The sequence below is a fragment of the Strigops habroptila genome, chromosome Z (genome assembly GCF_004027225.2).
Source record: "Strigops habroptila isolate Jane chromosome Z, bStrHab1.2.pri, whole genome shotgun sequence".
NCBI classification, from domain to species: Eukaryota; Metazoa; Chordata; class Aves; order Psittaciformes; family Psittacidae; genus Strigops; species Strigops habroptila.
This window is the reverse complement of record NC_044302.2, coordinates 74690148-74712095: the sequence shown is the minus strand read 5'-3', so window position 1 is coordinate 74712095 and position 21948 is coordinate 74690148. Positions and strand designations below refer to the sequence as shown.

The window sequence follows — 21948 nt, the reverse complement described above, 5'->3', positions numbered from 1 at the left end:
TTAGCGAAGATAGTTTTTAAAGTTTGAGTATCCAAGATATTTTGTGTCATAAGACTTTCTGGATAAATAATTCTTTCATGGGTAAGATTTTTCGGTGTTCCTCAAATTCTAGCTTCAAAGAAGCTCAGCACATACACAAAACACACACTCCAATAACATTTGGCATATAAATTTACTAAAAGTTCCCAACAGGTGATGAAATAAATGGCTCTTTTTTTCCTGTATATCTCCCAGAGCACAATGCTGGTTACACAATTACTTGTAATCGAAGACAGTCTAAGAGCTTTTCAGTATACAGAGATTTTTCAGCCCTTGAGGCTGTCCGACATGAGGCAATTTGTAAGGGCTGCCACCTCCTCATGAGTCATTTTAACAAATACAACCTGTTGCAAGGTAGCAGCGGTATCTAGTGAGGCTGCATAGATCAATTGCTGAGGGGAAAAAACCAAACCAAACTAAAGCAAATAGAATAGAAGCTTTCACAGATACCTGCTACTAGGTGAAATCTTCACCCTAGTATTGTCACTATTCTCATTAATTAAAATGGACTATGCCTGAAATGCCTGAATCTTCTTTAGTGCATCCCAATGCTCAGAGTGTACAGAGTGCACGCCTCTTAGATAATGCCTGGATTTCCAGCAAGATAGGAGGTGCTGACAAATATTGAGACAAACCAGATCCAAGACTGTGCTCAGACTTACACTGCACTGCTCAAAATCATCATTTGTTCGTAATGATTTCCTCAAGCTAAAGCACTATCTAGTGCACAGAGCTTTTTCAGTGGCGTGAATGGCTTCTCAGTGGATGAAATAGGAAAAAATAAGGAGAGTGAATGTTGTAGACTGCCGAGATTTGATTGTCATTTCATTTTGAAGTAGCAACTTTGAACCAAAGTGTCCATAGAACAATCACGTTAAAATGTATTTAACCTCTTCCAATTCTCTGAGGGAAAAAAATAAAGAAAAAAGTACAAAACCTGGGGCTTTGGTCATAGCATGTGATGCTTTAGATCAAAGTTTTCAATTTTAAAAAAATTAGAAGAAAGAAGTGGGTATGTACACTGGCAAAAATAGTTTACAAGAGGCCAGGCCACTTCACTTTTATTCCTAGCTCCCTAATCAAGTGTCAATGTCTAGCACAATATTCTCTGTGTCCTGACCTGGCTGTGAAGTGTATACAATAGCACTTCTTTAACAGTATCTCAAAGGAGATGTCATGAGATGTAAACAGTAAAGTACTTGGAAACAGCTGAATGGAAGACAAAGGTAAAGTGCGAAATAGGAGGCCACCACACATTCTGTTTTTCTAACCATGTATCACGTAAAATTTCCTATATATAAATTGTTTCTTTTCTCCTCCCTCAAACCACGACAAGGTTTTGGAAGAGGAAGAATTGCTCTGTCCCAGACAAATGTCTTAAGAAGCTTGGAACAGGAAGAGCCTTTTGATCTTTCCCAGAAAAGCCAAGGGAAGGGAATCTCATTTCATTCAGATGGTGAGAGTGCCAAGGGAAGCTCATGCCAGGAAGAAGAGGAAGACAACTGCTATGAGGCAGAGCGATACAGCCCTGCCATGTACCACCAGGATGACAATAAGCTGTACATGGCTCAGGATCTGTCTGGCAAACCTGGGTGCATGATGAAGGACTTCAGAGAGTCCTACTGCAATGAGAAAGAAGAAGTGCAAAGTGAGGGAGGACTGGAGAAGAGAATAGGAAGTTCAGACAAACAGGAGAGCCAAGGAGAGAGAGACCTTGCAAATGACAAAGAACATATCAGCTTTAGATCCTTTGAAAAGGCCAGCATTGGCCACTCTCTCTCTGATTACTTATATTTCAAGCACAGGAACAAGAGCTTGAAAGAATTGCTGGAAAGGAAAGTTGAAAAACAAACAATGCTTATAGGCATTTAAAGTGGACATTTGAAAAAATCTGGAAAATGGGAACTAGACAGCTTTTAACATGAACTGTAATTTGCCAAAGTCTGAAAGTTTGTAGTGGTCTTTAGAAACAAACAAGCCAGATGAATAAAAATAATTTGAGGTAAACCACATACATTCAAAGAATAAAGCAGTTCAAGGTCACCAAGAAATGCAATACTGAAAAATAACATTTGAAGACTTATCCATTTATGTTTAAGCAGACAATGGGGTGGGTACAGAAGTTTATTTTTCCTTTATCTGGGGTGGTAGAGACTTATATGCAATTTTCTAGTTATCAAAGAGCAACACATTCTAGCATTTGATTTATTATCTGACTAGACATATGAAGATTTCTAACCACACATCTCAGAACAAAAAAAAAAAATCTGAGTACTAAGTATTTCACAGTGTAAGAGTTAAACATGATGCACATGAAAGTGCTGCCACTCTCAGAACTAACACAGTCCAAATACTTTCATTTACTGAAGTGACTGTTAGTTCAACCACATACGATGAGAAATGGGAAAGAAATTAAGAAGAAATCGTAATGTCTTGTGATATGGTGAAGGGCAGGACTGGAGGACTGGAATTTATTACAGTCACAGAAGCTTTCCCTCTGGCACAAGGGATGTTTGTGCTTTGCCATGTTTCAGTCAGTATGAGAGTATTCATCAATTCAAGTGAAATAGCACAAACTGTGCTGATATGTTGTTCTACTGTCTGCTCAGACCGAAATACAACGAACAGCAGCAGCATGTAGCATTTGCAAGTTTTGCTTTAATTACACATAAAGCAATATGAGTGATTTCGTTGAGAAAATGATGCAAGTTTGCCATTTATCTCTTCAGTTTGTCTTGGCTAGCAAGGCTGACTTTAAAATACACAGGTCTGATTAGATTTTATTTTAGAAGATATGCCAAAAAAGAGCCCTTATAGAGCAAGCAGTACATCACAGAGGAAAATTGTGTTTGTATTTCCTCTTTACTAAATCAGAAATTTTCCCTTTATCAACATGGTTTAACCTCCAGGCCTTTCAGAAGAATTCCATTCACACTGTTTTTACTGAGTCATTCCCAACTTTTCATTTTTTGATTCTCATAACAAACGCTAAAAAACTACATTCCATTAAGAACATTCCACTAGTTGCATGAATAGTTTGATCAGCCCCTTGATTCCTTCATCTTCAAAACAGACTACAAACAGCTCCACTCCATCCTATTGCTTATAAAGAAATAAAGATTTAATAAGTCATTTAATTAGTTCTATGTCATTCAGACATCGCCACTCAAACAGTTTAAATATATATATGGTACATCTTATTCAAATATTATCGCCTTCTTCACTTACCTGCCAAGGTCTTGATTTGAATTACCTTGCTATCATGCTCAATACATGGCAAGTTACAATTAAATATAATCATAGGCTTATGGCTTCCTAAGGCTAAAGTCATGTAGCTGCAACTCTCTGCCATTATCAGAAACCACTCACCTTTCAAAACTGATGATTATTATACTTACCAGTTAATCAATGTTCACAGGGCAGCAGCCCTTAATCATCATATAAAACTGGATGCGTGTAGTCTGAGGTTGCAGAAAGTAGTTTTAATTTTCATGGCTCAAACACAGTATAATAAAAATTCTGAAGAGCAGAAAAGCTGTTGATAAAAGAAGCTGTAACATGCAGGTGACTCTTCTAAAATGTAATTAACTCTACAGCTGGCATAGAGGGTATGCCAAATTGAAGTGGAACGTAGGTCACATTAGGCCTAGAATGAATGGTATCTTTCACAATGAGATATATTTCAGAGGTGCATATCCATATTTTTTAAGTGATGAACTGTATTGTCACACACATTCAACTTACGTGCTTCCACTGGACATAACTCCTCTTGGAAAAGGAGCCATCTTTCTTTCAAGGAAGACACTGTGGTCAAGCAGAAGAATCAGAAAATTTTCAGAGTAGAGGGGAAATGATCAGGCAGAAATTCAGCATGGTCTAGGAGATTATTTGTTAGAAATGGGAATAAGTCCTTTGGTTACCTTCTTGTTAATGTCTTGTCTCTGTCAGACAAAAGCTCTATTTGAGAATGTATACAGCCAAGATCTGGGAGACTCTGACTCTTAGAAATCTCTCTCTCAAAGTGGTGTAGTTTCCAGATATGCATGAGCCAAGATCAGTCCACTCCACCTTTGCAGGCATAATAGTTCCTATGATAAGAGGAATAAGCAAGGAATCAGGAACCTGGTTGTAATTTCTAGAATGGTGATCATGCAAATGAACTTAGCAATTCCCTTCACTTTTGTGGTGGGTAAAGTGGGAAGGCATGCAGCCTTTGCATTGTAAAGCTCTATTGTCTATGCATTGGAGAGCATAGACATATCATGAATGAGACAAATGTTACATACCAAAAGCACTCCAGGCAAACAAAGCAGAGGAAACATTTGCAGCAGAGCTCAGCTCACAGTAGATATCATAACCACAAACCTGATGTCTGCTGGAAATATGTATAAAGTCCAGAGTTCCCTTACAGACTTCATAAGGGAAAGTGCCAGACATGTCCTTTGGAAAGGAAACAGAATCATAGAACCGTATAACAGTAAGGGTTGGAAAGGACCTTAAGATCACCTAGTTCCAACCCCCTGCAAACAGTTGTGGATTGTCTGCGTGGTAAACCCAAACACTTTCAACCACGCTGTCACTACAGCCAAATTACCCACTTCTACAATCCTACTTCTCATTGGCACAAAAGCAACTGCCAACCACATACAGATAGGTGGAAAGGAGTAGAGATCCCCAGAATGGCAATGTTATTTGGGAATGATTCGTAATGTGAATTCATTTTCTTGCATTCTTCCTAGAAAGCAGAAAATATTCCATTACAATGAATCCTTGAGACTGTGCCCAGTCACATAGTCACACAAAGCTGATTTGCAAACACCCGAGGCTAATTCATGTTAGAGTCGTAAAGAACTCCTCTAAAACCGTTAAGTCACCAGTCAGAGGAATTACAAACAAAACTATTAGTGAGATAAGGAGACAGTGCCAAGTGACCCAAGCAAAAAGGTTAGGAGATGATAGTCCTCCTTACTGCAGAACATAATGCAGCTGAGTCTAAGACACTTGTTACAAAGAGGCCCCAAGGGACAAATTAAAAGTGAAATAACAGTCTTCATTGTGAAGCACCTTGCTTTTCAAACATAAGTTATTTTCACGCTATTTACATTGGCACCATTTTAGGAACAGACAGTAACAGCCTTTGCTTTTTAATAGCTTTGAAAATGCTTTATAGAAATTTGCTCTCATAACGAAGTTATTTCCCATTTCTAATTTTCGAGAGATTAGCTTCCTTGTTGTGCTTTGAATAGAGGTTCAGAAGTCCTGTGTCCTGGACCTTAGGGGATATATTTTCTTCTTTTTTTTCCTCCTTCCTAATCTATCTACCTTCTTCTTGCTATGTTGTGGAAAAAAGGTATTTGCCTGACTCTTCTCTGCTATTTGGGTGTTCAGGTTGTGGTAACACAGTCTTCACCACCTCTGTATTAAATCACATCCATACTCTTTCCCCGTATTATTGTAATACAGGGAAAAAAGCCTAACTTTATCCTTTTGGAGACCACCAGTGCAAATAAGAGTGGCCACGAACTCATACAACCAAGATGCTTTCCAAACTCATATAAAATGAGATACTTCAAGAAGCCATGCTGAGGAGAGGTAAATTGGCCACACCATAATGAGTATGGGCAAGTGAACGCAGGTGGTTTATCACATTAGAGGCTTGTCTCCTGTTAAGGTCAGCCGGGAGAGTTCTGCAAGACACTGTACAAAACAGACTACATGTGGATGAAAAGTCAAAAACTGGGTGAAGAAAAACAACATATTTACTGGGAAAGAGAAGTTGTAGGTAACTCCAGAGCAAACTGTTTTGTGTCTGGCTATCAGGTCTCAGCCATCTCCTTGTTAACCTGAGTTCTTCCTGGCTGAGGACAGCCTCCAGCCTGTAAATGCAAAGACAGGCGTTCTGTGTTTAGCAGCTCAAAGGACAAAACACTTATGGTAATATTATAACAGACGTTTATCCTGTGCTGTGTCCTGTAAAACAAGTTGCTGGAAAGACCAAGTAATGCTACTGCACCCACCTTTCTACAATTCTGTGTTGATCTACTAGCTATTCTCCTATTTCTCTCTTCATATGGTGCTGCTGGACTCTGCTATTATGAGTGTACAGTTAAGAAGTAATATAAGTACTGTATTTATTGTTCCAAGAAGTTTTTAATAATTATTAACAGTTTTGAAAATAAGTCATGTCTGCTTAGCTGAACAAGATGTAACAAAGCTAACATTTTGTACTCCTAACAGATTTTGCAAATAAAGTGATGTATATTTATTTTGTGTAGAATGCTGGGTTCCTATTACCATAGAATCACAGAATCATAGAATGTTTAGGGTTGGAAAGGACCTTGAGATCATTTAGTTCCAACCTCCCTGCATTGGGCAAGGGCACCTCACGCCAAACCATGTCACCAAAGACTCCATCCAACCTGGCCTTGAACACTGCCAGGGATGAAGCCTTCACAACTTCCTTGGGCAACCCATTCCAGTCCCTTCCCACCCTCACAGTAAAGAACTTCTTCCTTACATCTAACCTAAACTTCCCCTGTTTTAGTTTGAACCCATTACCCCTTGTTCTACCACTAGAGTCCCTATCGAAGAGTCCCTCTCTGGCATCCTTGTAGCCACAACTCAAAAGATGGACCAAATATCTGTGAATACTCAGCTTCTGGCTTTATATCTCAGTAGTAAAAGAATGTACAATGTATTGTATAAATTTAAGCAAATAAATATGTACTGGAGAAGCTGCTGTGCTTTGTATTGAAATGGATCATCTGAAGTTGTTCGCACTCTAGCCATTTTATACAGTAAATGCATGAGTCTGGTCTGACAAGGTCATGCCTCACTCAGCACCACTGAAAAGTTGTCCTTGTAAAGGGAAGCCTTGAAGACAAGAGTGGAAGAGCTACCAGATCCTCTGAGATAGAGAGATCACTTTATTATTACTGACTGCAGGGAGGACATAAAAATGCTCTGGGATAATTATTTTATTTGTTAATGTGGCCTTAGATCAGCTAAAAATCAAAGATCTTTTTTTGTTTCAAAGATCTGCATCACGTAAAAAGAGAGGAAAAACAACCAGACGTGTTATAAGACTGAAGTTAAGAAAGTAGAAATACCTTCATAACTTGAGGAATAAGCAGAAGACTCTCAACTTGGAGGCTCAGAGTTTCTTTTTGCAATGGAAAGCATCACTTTAAGTGATGATTAAACTCTTGGATTTGTTTGTTTTAATGAAAACCTGATGGATTTGGCATCATCAGACTTTACAGAGAACATTTGAATCTGTTTCTGAGCACAGAGAGACAGCAACTGGAACGTTGGACATAAAATAAGTAAAGTAATAAAGAAAGTAGATATATTCAAATTCTCAAAGGTATATACCTTTGGAAGTGCAAGAAGGCTTGTACAAACACTAGAAATACATGTAAAAGGCTAAAAGAAACAAAACTAAGCTTTTTGTGCTTTCCTGTTTTCTTACTTTCTTATTTTCCCTTCTGTTTTGATCACAGGTAAAAACAGCTATGAAGATTATAAGCTACCTCTACATAAGGAGGAGGAGGATATGTGGGAAGTGACCTAGTTTATTTCCATGTGTCTCAGTATCACTGAACCCCAAAATTTCACCTTTGCTAGTCACAAAAAAATAATTTTGAAATACATGTTTGGTCCTTTTCACAAATTTCGTTTTCAATTTTTCTTCAAAACTGAGCTATGCTCACTTATGTCTTCAAACAAGCAGAAATGAAGCAGAAGAGAAAGAGAGCCTCTCAGATGTTCCCCATAGGGGTTTCTGTGCCTGCAGCGAAATGGTGACAGGACCAGAATATCCAAAGTATTTTCATGGAGACAGCCAAATTAATATCAATGATACAACAAAAAGGGGTGAAATATTACATAAAAAATAAGCCTAGTTACATACAGATGATAGGGAATATCTCTGAGTAGAGCATGTCACAGTCAGATTGCATTGTGTTAGACTTTCAACAAATTAAAATTCTAGTTTAAGAAACAAGGCTGCATACGTAAGTTCTTGCCATATTTGTCCCATTAATACTCTCTATGGCTTGTGTAGTTTGATACAGCTAAATGTGTTTGCACATTGGTTCATGGTGCAAAAATCTGATCTAAAAACACATGCAGGGTGTCAGTCATCTCAGCATTTGCAAATGACGAAACACTATATAGGGATCACTGCTAATACTGTTTCAAGATATGATAGGATGGTGTGTTGGATCATACAGTATAAATTTCCCTAGAGATCAGCCTGCAAAGAAAGTACAGCTGAAGAGAGAACAGACGCTTTGTGAATAAACCTTCTGGTGTCCTATCATTCTGTTTACCCTGCCTAAAAAAATACTGTATATCCAGTCCAATTGTATAAATGATTTAATTTGGATGGAGCCAGACACCATTGACTTTCAGTGAATTACTTTCTGGATTGAAAAATTTTTTGTGAGAGCATTTTGTTCAACAGGCTTCTGTCAATTTACATCCATGGAAGATGTTGACTTGTGTTTTTGGAGCTGGGATTCTCTGTACTGTACTTTTTTCAGCACTTAAGTACCCTTAGCGTTCTGAATGGAAAATCATTAAAGAATAAATTATGATTGAGACACTGATTAGCCAACTAAAAGACAGGAGGCAGTAAAATGAGAATGATGGAGTTGTGTGAAAACATGAAATGTATTTCTACCTTATGAAAAGCTATTATAAAATTAACAGAGATGGGAACAATATAAATTTGTCAGACAAGGTGCCACAGAAATGTCTCTAGAAGAAATACGGTTTAGCAAGGTAAGTGGCAGATACAAACCCAGAGAAATATCTATCAATGCAGAGTGATATCTCGCCATTTTCTACTACAAGCTACGTGACTTTTCTAGAAACCCTAACTCTTCATCTTTTTTATTTGTTTCATAGGCCAAGATGACTTTTTAAAATTCGTATATAAAGCATTTGTACAAGAGAGGGAATCAACTCTCCAGCCAGCCATAAATATGATGAAAACTGATAACAATGGTGAAGTCTTGCTGTGAAGAAAGTTACTTTATAATTGAAACAGGATTGTGCCTATTACAATCTATCTTGGAAGTGTATGAGAGCAACACCAAAACCAGGCAGGTTCAAGATGATATAGGTCTGATAAATGCACAGGTACTGCCTGAGAGTTTACTCAGCCAGTAAACTCTCTTCTTACTTACAGGAAAAATTAAAAGCTGTCCCCTAATGAGAGTTTTCTTTAAACTGGGATTAAAAACATTGTGAGTTCTAAAAGAATTGTGTGAGGCAGACTTCACATGAGTTGACAGTAGACACCAGCAAAATTAATGCCACTGAAATATTTCCTACAGAAATGTCTGGGGTTCCCAGTGTTACCATCACTTTGTGGGAGGCAACCACCCCACAGACAGCCAGCAGAATGGATCATGAGAGAGGTTTGTGCAAATGTCACCCATTCCAGTGCAGCTAGTCCATTCTAATTATATCATATCCAGGTTAAGCAAGCCTGCCTAATTTCACTCGGAAGGGGATGAAGCATGAATGTGCAGCCTGCTCTGCCCAGTCTTCTGTAACGTGCAGCTATGGGACAAATACATTTCGAATAGCTGCACCCATTTTAGTAATGAACATCTGATGAGGACATTCATTAACATGCTTGATTTCAACAAAGAGGTTAGCGGTTCTTCTACCTGATTTCTATTAGTAGATCCAACCCCTGTGCAGCATGAAACCACACAACTATTGATACCTTGTTGGATAAGGTAGGGCTTTTTCATTTCCGTTGCCTCATTAGTCTAATTGTGTGACCCTATTAACCTTGCTGATGGCTTGACCTGCTTCCTCTATTTCTTATAATCATGTATTTCCACATTTATTTTTCCATGGCTTTAGTTCTGCATTTTTAGGCTTCCACGTAGAAAAAAATTTGTTTAGATCTTATCATGCATGCTGAGGAGAGTGAATGCAAGTCACTACTTGTATGCATTTTTGACAATATGCTAGCAAATCATATTTTCTTATGTTTTTGCTTTTTTATTTTGTATTTTAAAAAAAGGTTTCTTCTATTCCCATTTTAGTTTTTCTGATCAGCTCTTCAGGGCTCTAGCACATAGACCACCGATCAGCTTCCTACAGGGGACCCTAAGTGTTCAGGATGATCTATTCTGAGACCACTGCTGCAGAGCCATTCTTATGAAATGTTTCAAGGAAAAAAAAAGACCCCAGTGTGACAGACAAGCAGAGAGAATGACAACCCCATGTGCACTTAGCACCCGTCATCTCCAAGAGCCATCACCATGAGTATGGCACATTAGTCCTCTCTTCAAAGCAAGGTGCAGATTAAAACATTTTTAGATTAATAAAAAAAACAACATTTCAGTGTTTCTGGGTTTGCACTTTTCAAATAGTGGGCTAAATATGTGAGTAATAGCAGGCAGTGGAAACATGCAGATTCACTCATAGTGGAAAAAGACTGTTTATCTCTCTTTTATCTTTATATCCCATGAGTTAGCATCTAGTCTTCAAGAGCGTATTTATAACGCAGCTATTTCCATATGTGACATGAACAAAACAAATGAAAAAATCCCTTTGGATAGACCACAACCATAAAATCCTACAATCAGGACATGAAGGGTGGTCTCATCCTATTCATATAATCTCAAAAAATCAGCTTCATAAAGCAGCACAATAAATAATCTTACCAATATTAAACACCTTCTAACCTGTGTATTGAACATCCCTAAAATGTCTTTCTTTTTAGAGTTTCTGTATGATGTTAACATGAAGAGAAGGCCTAGTTGCCCAGGAAGTAAAAAACTACCCTACACTGTTCAAACCTGGAAATTCTCCAAAGACGTTTAATTAAATACGTAGCTTTTCGAGCCTTATTCTGAAGGTTTTTTGTTATAATATGCTTTCACATTACTGACCCTCCTCTCACTTTCTGAATCAGGCAGAAGCATGCCCAGAGGGAATGCCATCAGAGCAACCACACATCTCCAGCCTCCTGTCCTGTCCAGCCAAGGCACCTCCTTGGCTGATACCTCCTGACCACTACATTTTACAAAGTGGTCACTGAGCAAAAGCTTTCCAGCTTGTTCTTGTGGGGCGCAAGCCACTGAAATCAGTCATACAGGAGAGGTGTGAAGATTTTCCCCACCATGTTAGAAGGTGACAAGCTTCAAGCTGACACAATGTCGCTCAGGGCTGAAGCAGATACTCCACTGTTGCCAGGGTTGCCCAGTGGCCTGCACCCAGGCTGAGGTACTGGGGTCAGCCTCCCACTGGTCGGAGAAAGGGATGCAAAGGGCACACAAAAAGGGACTATACTATGTCTGTGCATCATCACTACCGTGAGTCACACACTTTCTCCCATAAAGCTCAACCTGAGTGGATGAAAGAGATAGGGCCTTGTTTTGACCTGCTCTATTGCATCAGCAGGAATTATTTTAAGAAACAGGCCTTTCAGGAGAGCATGAACACGCTTAGGAGCCACCAGCTCTATTGAAAAGCAGCCCCAGAGCTCATCAGGGCAGAAACATGCAGTCATAACTGAGACACAGTTCTGTATTTCAGTTCTTCTAGCTTCTCTCTGCACTCAGACCTACCTTCATTTTCTGAGGTCCTTCACCTCTGCAGGGTACAAGCCTGTCTCATGATGCCTCCAATAGCCATCTGACAAGGATAACCAGTCCTTATGCTCCTTTTCTCATTCTTCCCTGCAGGTTTTGAACACCTTTAAAGCAAAGTTACATATCAAAACCTCAGTTTTCCCTTCAAGCACTGGAGAAACATGACTTCCTCCCTCCAGATCCCCCGACTGCTTCTTTCCACTTCGCTGCTCCCACTGACAAATCTCCCTCATTGAGTGGGTGAGCTCACTTGGTTTCCATGTTGATGAAGGTGCTTGAACCCATTCCTCACCTGCTCAGAATCCACCTCCTCACACCTTCTTTGTAAAGCCTGAATAATGTTCTGTTAGGGTATACATTTTGTAATTACGGAGCTCACCTTTGTAAAAGAAGGAATAGCATCACTATTTGTAAAAGAAGGAATAGCAAGTGCCATCAGACTGTCTTTTCAAGCAACCTTTTTTTCCCTTCTGATCTGTCTTTCTTTAGCTCGTTTTTTATTCTTTCCTCTAGGTAGATGAAACTGGCAAATTCTCTCTTCAGGTGGGAAGCAGGTAGGTGACTATGCTAGTAATATAAGAACAAATGAAAATACAGAGCAAAACCGCATGCTGCTCTGTGAATCATTGAACCATAGAATGGTTTGGGTTGGAAAGGAGCTTAAGACCATCTAGTTCCAACCCCCCTGCCATGGGCAGGGACACCTCGCTCTAAACCATGTCACCCAAGGCTCTGTCCAACCTGGCCTTGAACACCGCCAGGGATGGAGCATTCACAACTTCCTTGGGCAATCCATTCCAGTGCCTCACCACCCTCACTGTAAAGAACTTCTTCCTTATATCTAACCTGAACTTCCCCTGTTTAAGTTTAAACCCGTTACCCCTTGTCCTACCACTACAGTCCCTGATGAAAGTCTCTCCCCAGCATCCTTATAGGCTCCCTTCAGATACTGGTAAGCTGCTATGAGATCTCCACACAGCCTTCTCTTCTCCAGGCTGAACAGCCCCAACTTTCTCAGCCTGTCTTCATATGGGAGGTGCTCTAGCCCCCTGATCATCCTTGTGGCCTCCTCTGGACTTGCTCCAACAGCTCCACGTCCTTTTTATGTTGAGGACACCAGAACTGCACACAGTACTCCAAGTGAGGTCTCATGAGAGCAGAGTAGAGGGACAGGATCACCTCCTTCTACCTGTTAAGGTTCACTGTGCAAAAAAGTAATAGTAGCTTTGTATTTATGGTGGATGCAATTGCATTCTCCACCTTTAAATGAAAGTTTTAACTCTCTTGACTTCCACCATCTCAGAGATGTTTTTTTCTAAAGGGTAAATTTTAAAACCATAATCGACAGGAAAGTTGAATTGACTTTCAGAACCGACTTTAGCTTTACCACAAATCAATTGTAACGCATATGAGAGTGAAAAGGACTTCATGGAGCCATTTTAACATGTGTCAGCAGCATCCCAGGTTTGTTCCCTGTCTTTAACAAGGAGCAGATTGGGCCAGCCAGAAAGTGGTTACCTCATCCACTGGCCATGACAATATCAACCAGAGCTTTGTGCCCATAGGCAAGACATGCACACAGAACTTATGCATCAATGTAGTCCATTGCACAGCTGAAATGTCAGTTTTAGATGTCAATTGAGGCTGCTGCCTCATGCTTACACTTTCAGCTCAATAACTGAGGAAGGGATGTACCTAAAACAGGTGCCACTAGACCTTTCAACTTTGAATGCCTGACCAGTTGCCAGTTGGCTTTTTACAGTAAAAGATAAAACAAGGTTTCTGACAGCCAAACTTCCTTTGCTCTCTCTGCCTCCTCCCATGGCTGAGCAGGCTCTGATCTGAAAATGCTCCTGTGCTGGTGCCTGACTGGACAGTATTACCCTGGTGAAGTGCAAACCTGACCCAGTTTGACTTGGCTGTTCAATTTTGAATGGCACACAGCCAACTTGCTACCAGTTGGGTTATTCATGCTGCAATAGGAAGCAATCTTCCTGACATGCGAACTTCCTTCTTCTTCTGACTGAGCAGCAGTGCAGGCAGTCAAAGATGCTGAGCTAGATAAAGAACAATTCTATCCTGTAAAGATATGGGTCCTGACTGAAGGCTGTACTTCACCATCACTTATCCCATATTCATATGCATATATATGACCTGGAAGTCCTTGCTAAATAAAATGGGCCATGGAGATGGTAATCTAAATTGGAATTCAAGGTGCCAGTGCAGAGTTCGATTACATTCATTTTGCTGTCAAGAATGCTAACCTGTTAGAAACAGCTTCACCATCTGCCAGTTAAACCAGTTATTTGAGATTACTTTCTTCCTCTCCTTTTCCATCCTTATCAGAGCTCTTAATCCTGTTTTTAAAGGAAGGCTACATCAGCCTGCAATGGTTTTCATTAGTCTGGTCACCTGAGGTGGTGCACAATATTCTTCCTGGAGGACAGCAAGTTAGATGAACTACCCGTTCCACCCAAGAATACCAAGGCACCAATACAAACCATGTGCTTGCATAAAGCTCTCCTTAGCTCCTTACCTGAAGGGGAAAGAGAGGTTTGGAATAGCAGGAGGAAAGAAAGGGGAAGCCTATATTTTAGTTTTCAGCTGACACAAAAGTGTTCTCTTACTGTTCATACCCTCACACTCATAATTTTTGCTCATTCTCTGGGAGTGTTGGTCAACACCCAGCTGAACATGAGCCAGGTTGTGCCCAGGCAGCCAAGAAGGCCAACAGCATCCTGGCCTGTATCAGCAATAGTGTGGCCAGCAGGGCCAGGGCAGTGATCATCCCCCTGTAGTGGGCACTGGTGAGACTGCACCTCGAATCCTGTGTTCAGTTCTGAGACCCTCACTACAAGAGAGACATTGAGGTGCTGGAGCGGGTCCAGAAAAGGGCAACGAAGCTGGTGAAGGGTCTGGAGCACAAGTCTGATGGGGAATGGCTGAGGGAACTGGGGTTGTTTAGTCTGGAGAGGAGAAGGCTCAGGGGAGACCTTATCACTCTCTACAACTACCTGGAAAGAGGTTGTAATGAGGTGGGTGTCAGTCTCTTCTCCCAAGTAACAAGTGATAGGACAAGAGTAAATGACCTCTAGTTGCACCAGGGAAGGATTAGACTGGATATTAGGAAAAATATCTTCACCAAAAAGGTTGTCAAGCATTGGAACAGGCTGCCCTGGGAAGTGATTGAGTGACCATTCCTGGAGGTATTTAAAAGACATGTAGATGTCGCATTTATGGACATGCTTTAGTGGTGGACTTGGCAGTGTTATGTTTATGGTTGGACTTGATGATCTTAAAGGTCTTTTCCAACCTAAGTAATTCTATGAATAAAATTGATTCTATGATTCTAATTGATTCTATGATGCCATGATTCTATGCCCTTCTGGAGAGGTGCTCCACATCACCAGGGAGCAGTGCAGGGAAAGATATCCATGAGCAATATGCAAGGAGAAAAAACAAATTGTGTTTAGATTCTTGAACTGACCCTTTTTTTTTTTTTTCTGCCAAAGATCAATACTTCCTTGTAGCTGTGCAAAAGAAGCTGAAGAACAGAGATAACAAAGGCAGTGGATTTTAGAAAAACAATAGCTATGAACCGAATATCAGTACCCCAGGCATATAATTCTGCTTGCAGCCAAGACTCTTGATGGAAAACAAGTTAAATATGGAGAGTTTTGGATTTGGGGTGTGCGTTGCTCTTTATTTACAAAGAAAGTACACAGTAGTGACAAACAACAGAAGGCAGCTTCTTTGTTCAGAAAAATAAATCTGTTTTAAGCCAGCATTCTGTCCAAAATTAGAACTTTCACTCCCACTTTGGATTTCTTCCAGGGCCATGCTGCTGGTACTTCCTTGGCTGGCCCTGGCTCTTTTTTGACTGCATTTTTGTTTGGTTCACTTCGCATTTGCACATATGCACCTTTATGATCTAGTCTGAACCCATCAACTGTGTTTGCAAGTTGTCCCAGAGAAAGCTTTTTGACTGGTGCAGTCCAGGCCTTCCTTAGCCCCTTGCTGGTCTGTGACTTGGGTAGCAGTTTCTACTATTTCATTTGTTGCTAGGTAAAAGGGTATTTAATTTTCTCAGTGAGGTTATATGAGGGCCTACTAGCCAGCCATACTGACATCGCCAGTATGCCAAAATTATGAAGCCTGACAGCTAGCAGCATTTTCCAGGCTTGAAGTGTTGTATTTATTGAAAGAAAACACTTCAGAATATGCAGGAATTCAGCTGGCAGGTTGACAATATGATCAGAATTGAGAAAATGAATCTGAGTTATATAAAGGTATGCATTTAAAGTGGAGCATTCTTACAGCTTTAGATCGTTAGGTGCTAAGGTAGCATGAATTTGATTTGATTAAATTCCCTTTGAATTTTCATTAAGCTACCTAAAAATTTAGTTCTTAAAAACAGCATACAAAACAAGAATTAAACGTAGTTTACCTAATCTACTTTAAAATGATCTTGGTTTCACATCCCTGAGGGTCATCTTGTATGTCTAAAACATAAATATTACCTCCCTGACTCCTTCAATGACATTCATGAAAATGAAATGTCTGCTTGCTGTAATATTAAAATATACTACATGCTTGAAGCAGTATGTAATAGCCATTCAGCATTGTTCTGAAAAATAACTCCAGCTGATGATATACAAAACAGAGGGTATAACAATGCAATCCCTCTGCCAAATTTGATCTTTGCAGCAGCAGCTGTTAGATGTGGCTCATGAACACTGTGACTTAGTCAATGCTTTGCTGCTTGGGAGTGTGGCATATCCCTAGCTAGTCCAGTTTAATACTCAAATAAGAAAGTTGACTTAATTCATCTATGGGAGAGGAGCAAAGCAATTTGCTTGGTTGGTCCTAAAGCACACTGAAATCCACTTTCATGAGAGTGGAAGTTTGATGTTTGTTTTATTGTTTGTGTCACTGAAAAGTCATTTCACACATTGCCTTAGAAAAATGCTTTCCAACCTCAAGTGTCTGCAGGATCCCTTTTTAGCAAATGAAGGGCAGCAATTGCCTCAGCCTCCAAATATACTCTCCCTGTTCTTGTGAATCACCATCACAGAAAACAAAGACACATCTCTTTCTCTGTTGGCTGTGCAGGGGCCCAGAAACATATAAGCACATATGCTACATATAGGCATAAGAACAGCTTATGCTACTTATGTAATATCATCTAATGTCATCAAATAACAATTTTTTTTTTTTCCAAATAGATTCCAAAATGCAATCTGAATCTTTTATGAAGTTAAACCCTTCCTGACTGCAGAATTTTTCACTGAAATCGATACAGCTTTGCAGGAAAGAGGTAGGTTGATTTGAAACAGCTTTTTCTGATAGAAGTTACTCAGAAAGCGTTTCTCAACTGTAGCCACTCCCGACCTTATAAAAACTTCAACTATTTTCTAAAACTTGAAAGCTGTGATGGTTACATGTGCAGTGCTGTATTCCTTTGACTTTTGCCCTTCCTTTAAAATGTAAACCCATGGTAGGTCCATCTATTTGTTTATCTTTCACAGTACGGAGCCATGCAAATTTCTTGTCCTATACAAATGATTAATAATGTCATGACTTTTTAGCCACTATGGAGAAACACTCTCCTTCTTACCCTCTGCTTCACAATTTGAAATCTCCCACCCCCATCCATGACATACACGCCTGTCATTCTTTTTCACTGTCATTTCCTTCTATTTTATCTAAGTGTTTCAGAGTTTTCCCCAGGAAATTCTTTTCTATTCATTTTTAGTGCTTTTAAGGGAGCAAACAAGATGAAAGCTTACGGAAAAAAAATGTTGTCTTTCTTGACATTGTAAATATAGCTGATGTTTCCCTTTTTGCAGCTATGTGGGCTGAAATCTGAAAACTATTAAGGTAAATAGCAGTTAATGAAGCCTTCATTTCACAGCACAGCAGACACTGCTGAGTATCTTGCTAAATCAGTCAGAAAGCAACACACAGTCAGAGCAATGGAATAATAAATTGCAGTAGATAACTAAAGCCCAATTGTTCATCTCCACAGAAGGACATGTTAAATGTTTAACTACTTTTTCTTTCTTATGAGTGGTTTTAGACCCAGGAATATAACTTGATTGTCTTCTTATGGTATAAACTAGGAATAACTGATTTGAAATCAGCTTGTTCTCATGTGGGAGGTTACTAATCAGACTCTGGTAAAGCAGATGAGAGTAGTTTCCTTTTCTCTAGCTACTTTTGTGCAACAAGCAACATGCAGAAGATTAAACGTCTCTCCGCAGTTTTTGCTGGCACCAACAGCCATTAAGCAGACAATTTGCTGGGCATTGTCTTCCAAACTCCCCATCTGATAGAGTAACTGAATAGTACAGCATGGCAAAAAAATAATCCTGTAATAATCAGGAATTCTTCCACCTTCATTTAGGTCTTCTTAAAACATGGTAATTAATCTAACAAGCAGAAAAAATTGAGAAAGAGGAATTCCCCTTGTTACCATGGAAATTACAACCTGTTGACTAACAAAGGAAAACAGATTTAATAGAATCATAGAATGGTTTGGGTTTGAAGGGACCTTACAGATCACCTAGTTCCACTCTCCCACCACAGGCAGGGACACCTTCCACTACACCAGGTTGCTCCAAGCCCCGTCCAACCTGGCCTTGAACACTGCCAGGGACGGGGCAGCCACAGCTTCTCTGGGCAACCTGTGCCAGTGTCTCACCACACTCACAGTGAAGAATTTATTCCTACTATCTAATTCAAATCTACACTCTGCCTTTAAAATCTATGCTCTTTCTTATTTTCTCTAAAGCCATTATCCCTTGCCCTGTCACTACTTGCTCTTGTGAAAAGTTCCTCTCCAGATTTGATCTAGGCACATTTTAGGTACTGGAAGCTGCTTTAAAGTCTCCCCAGAGCCTTCTCTCCTCCAGGCTGATCAACCCCAGCTCTCTCAGTTTGTCTTCACAGGAGAAGTGCTCCAGCCCCCTGATAGTCTTCACGGCCCTTCTCTTGATGTGCTCCAACAGGTCCATGTCCCTCTTGTGCTGGGGGCCTCAGAGCTGGTTGCAGTACTGCAGGTGGGGTCCCACCAGAGCAGAGTGGAGGGGGAGAATCACCTCCCTTGACCTGTCGGTCATGCTCCTTTTGATGCAGCCCAGCACACAGCTGGCTTTCCAGGCTGCAAGTGCAAATTGCCAAGTCATGTTGAGCTTCTCATCAACCAGTTTGTTGTATTAATAACTTCAGCAGCTGAAGAGGACTCTATATTTGTAGAATTGGAGAGTCACAGGATAAATGAGATTGGAAGAGACCTCTGGAGGTCATCTAGCCCAACTTCTTGTTCAAAATGGGTTGAACTAGATCAGATTGTTCAGGACATTGACCAGTTGAGTTCTGAGTATCTCCCGAGGATGGAGACTCCACAGTCTCTCAGGGAAACGTGTTCCAGCACAACTGGAATTTTCCAATTGAAACTGTATCTTATTCCCATGTTCTGGTGTGTGCCTGTTGCCTTCTCCTCTGTCGCTAGCACTTCCAGGAAAAGTGTCGTTCTGTCTTCTCTGTATCTTCCCATGAGACAGTTGCAGATAGCACTTAAATATTCTCTGCAAAGTTAATTTCCAGCTACTCATCCCACTCTCTGTAGTATTGTAGAAGGTTATTCTCTACCTTGTTAAGCTTTCTGAGGCTCCTGCCATACCACTTCTCCAGCCTGTTGGGAATTCCAGGTTCCTCTCAGCATGCCATCCAGCATATCAACCATCCCTTGGCTTGGTATCCTTGGCAGGCTTGCTGAGAGTGAAATTTCTATTATCCAGTTCATTAATAGTTAACCAGTTAACCAGATGTTAACCAGTATGGGCCTCAGTCTCTGTCCCTGATGGACACAGTGAATAACCAGCTAACATACTTCAGACTTACAGTCGCACAATCCTTTGAGCCCAGCAGTCCTGCCGATTTTCCACCTGATCAACAATCCACGTATCCAATTCCTAACTCACCTATTTGGGTACTAGGATACTATGGAGACCATGTCAAAAGCCTTGCAAAGTGTGGTGCAGTCATGCCATCATAGGAGTCAGTCAGTTTAGTAACCTTTGAGCTGCTAAGGTTTCATACTGATTTAGTCAGGTGAAGTTCCCAATGACTGCAAAAAGGGAAATATAACCCCCATTTTCAAGAAAGGGAAGGTGGAAGACCCGAGGAACTACAGACCAGTCAGCCTCACCTCTGTGCCTGGCAAAATCTTGGAGCAGATTCTCCTGGAAAACATGTTAGGGCACATAAAAGACAACGAGGTGGTTGGTGACAGCCAACAGGGCTTCACTAAAGGGAAATCCTGCCTGACCGGTTTGGTGGCCTTCTATGATGGGGCCATGGAACTGATGGACAGGGGCACAGCAGTTGACGTCATCTACCTGGACTTGTGCAAAGCGTTCGACACTGTCCCGCACAACATCCTTGTCTCAAATTGGCAAGACATCATTTGGATAGATGGACCACTCGGTGGATAAAGAACTGGCTTGATGGCCGCACGCAAAGAGTTGTGGTCAACGGCTCAATGTCCAGTTGGAAACCTGTAATGAGTGGTGTCCCTCAGGGATCGGTGTTGGGAGCGGTCCTGTTCAACATCTTTGTCGGCAACATGGACAGCGGGATTGAGTGCACCCTCAGCAAACTTGCTGACGACACCAAGCTGTGTGGTTCGGTTGATACGCTGGAGAGAAGGGATGCCATCCAGAGGGACCTTGACTCACTTGTGAGGTGGGCCGATACCGACCTTATAAAGTTTAACCAAGCCAAGTGTAAGGTCCTACACCTGGGTCAGGGCAATCCCAGCCAAAGCTACAGGTTGGGCAGAGAAGAGATTCAGAGCAGCCCTGCAGAGAAGGACTTGAGGGTGTTGGTTGATGAGAAACTTAACATGAGTTGGCTTCAGTGTGCGCTTGCAGCCCAGAAAGCCAACCATATACTGGGCTGCATCAAAAGGAGTGTGACCAGCAGGTCAAAGGAGGTGATCCTGTCCCTCTACTCTGCTCTCATGAGACCTCACTTGGAGTACTGTGTGCAGTTCTGGTGTCCTCAACATAAAAAGGACATGGAGCTGTTGGAGTGAGTCCAGAGGAGGGCCACGAGGATGATAAGAGGGCTGGAGCACCTCCCGTATGAAGACAGGCTGAGAGAGTTGGGGCTGTTCAGTCCAGAGAAGAGAAGGCTGCGTGGAGACCTCATAGCAGCCTTCAAGTAGGCTGCTGAAGGGGGCCTATAAGGATGCTGGGGAGGGACTCTTCCTTAGGGACTGTAGTGGTAGGACAAGGGGTAACGGGTTTAAACTTAAACAGGGGAAGTTTAGATTAGATATAAGGAAGAAGTTCTTTACAGTGAGGGTGGCGAAGCACTGGAATGGGTTGCCCAGGGAGGTTGTGGATGCTCCATCCCTCGCGGTGTTCAAGGCCAGGTTGGACAGAGCCTTGGGTGACATGGTTTAGTGTGAGGTATCCCTGCCCATGGCAGCGGGGTTGGAACTAGATGATCTTAAGGTCCTTTCCAACCCTTACTATTCTATGATTCTATGATTCTGTTTTTTGGGGTTTGCCTTTTCTTTTCAGTCAGTAGTTTTGACACTCTTTATACTTAGTTAAAGCCTCTGGTTTCTGTTGTCCAGTTGACCTGGTACTGTCTGAAAACTCAAAGATAATGTCAAAGGAATGAGAGGAGGAAGAGGAGCTCATGAAAGGAGACCTGCACTGTCTTATGGCTCCTGCCAGGTGGTACAACACAGATGTATTTGAAACAGATTTTTCAGTCAGGAGGATGGTTTTCTCTATTGGCCAGGATCCCTAGCTGGCTAAAGCCACTGGGAAGGCACTATGCGCTCTCCTCCTCTGAAAAGAAAGAAAACTATGTATTACACTCGCAGAGCCAAGAGGTGTGATAGAAGATGTAGTTTATTCATTGCTGATAGATGGCACTTTGCAAAGACACTATTCAGAAAGCAAGTGTTTAATTTCAGCTGAAATATAGTAAACTTCAACCATAAAGAAACCCTTTGCTGATTTCAAAGAATTCCATAATTTGGGGGGGGGAAAAAGAAAAAAGAAGTTTCTTCTTCTTCATGTAAGACAGAAAATCTTTGGGGGAAACTTTCATTAAAAATCTAGTTTTCTATCAAAGAGCAGTTTAGCTAGAAAATATTTCCAATCTGTCAGCTAAGACTAGGTGTGGTGAGTCACTGGAACCTAACTGAAAATTAAGTCTTGTCTTTTAAGGGTAAAGATAGCACTAATGACACTTATGTACA

The 21948-nt window shown here is 40.9% G+C and overlaps 1 protein-coding gene across 2 annotated transcripts in view; it reads left to right on the top strand.

The window, feature by feature from the left end:
• The window catches only part of ZNF366 (zinc finger protein 366), a 38713-nt gene extending 31940 nt beyond the window's left edge, over nt 1-6773 (top strand). For both annotated transcript variants that reach the window (XM_030512806.1, XM_030512808.1), the window contains exon 6: nt 1376-6773. In XM_030512806.1, coding sequence (XP_030368666.1) covers nt 1376-1911 — 536 coding nt within the window. In that variant the 3' untranslated portion in view covers nt 1912-6773. The remainder of the gene's footprint in view (nt 1-1375) is intronic.
• Nucleotides 6774-21948: the final 15175 nt, after the last annotated feature.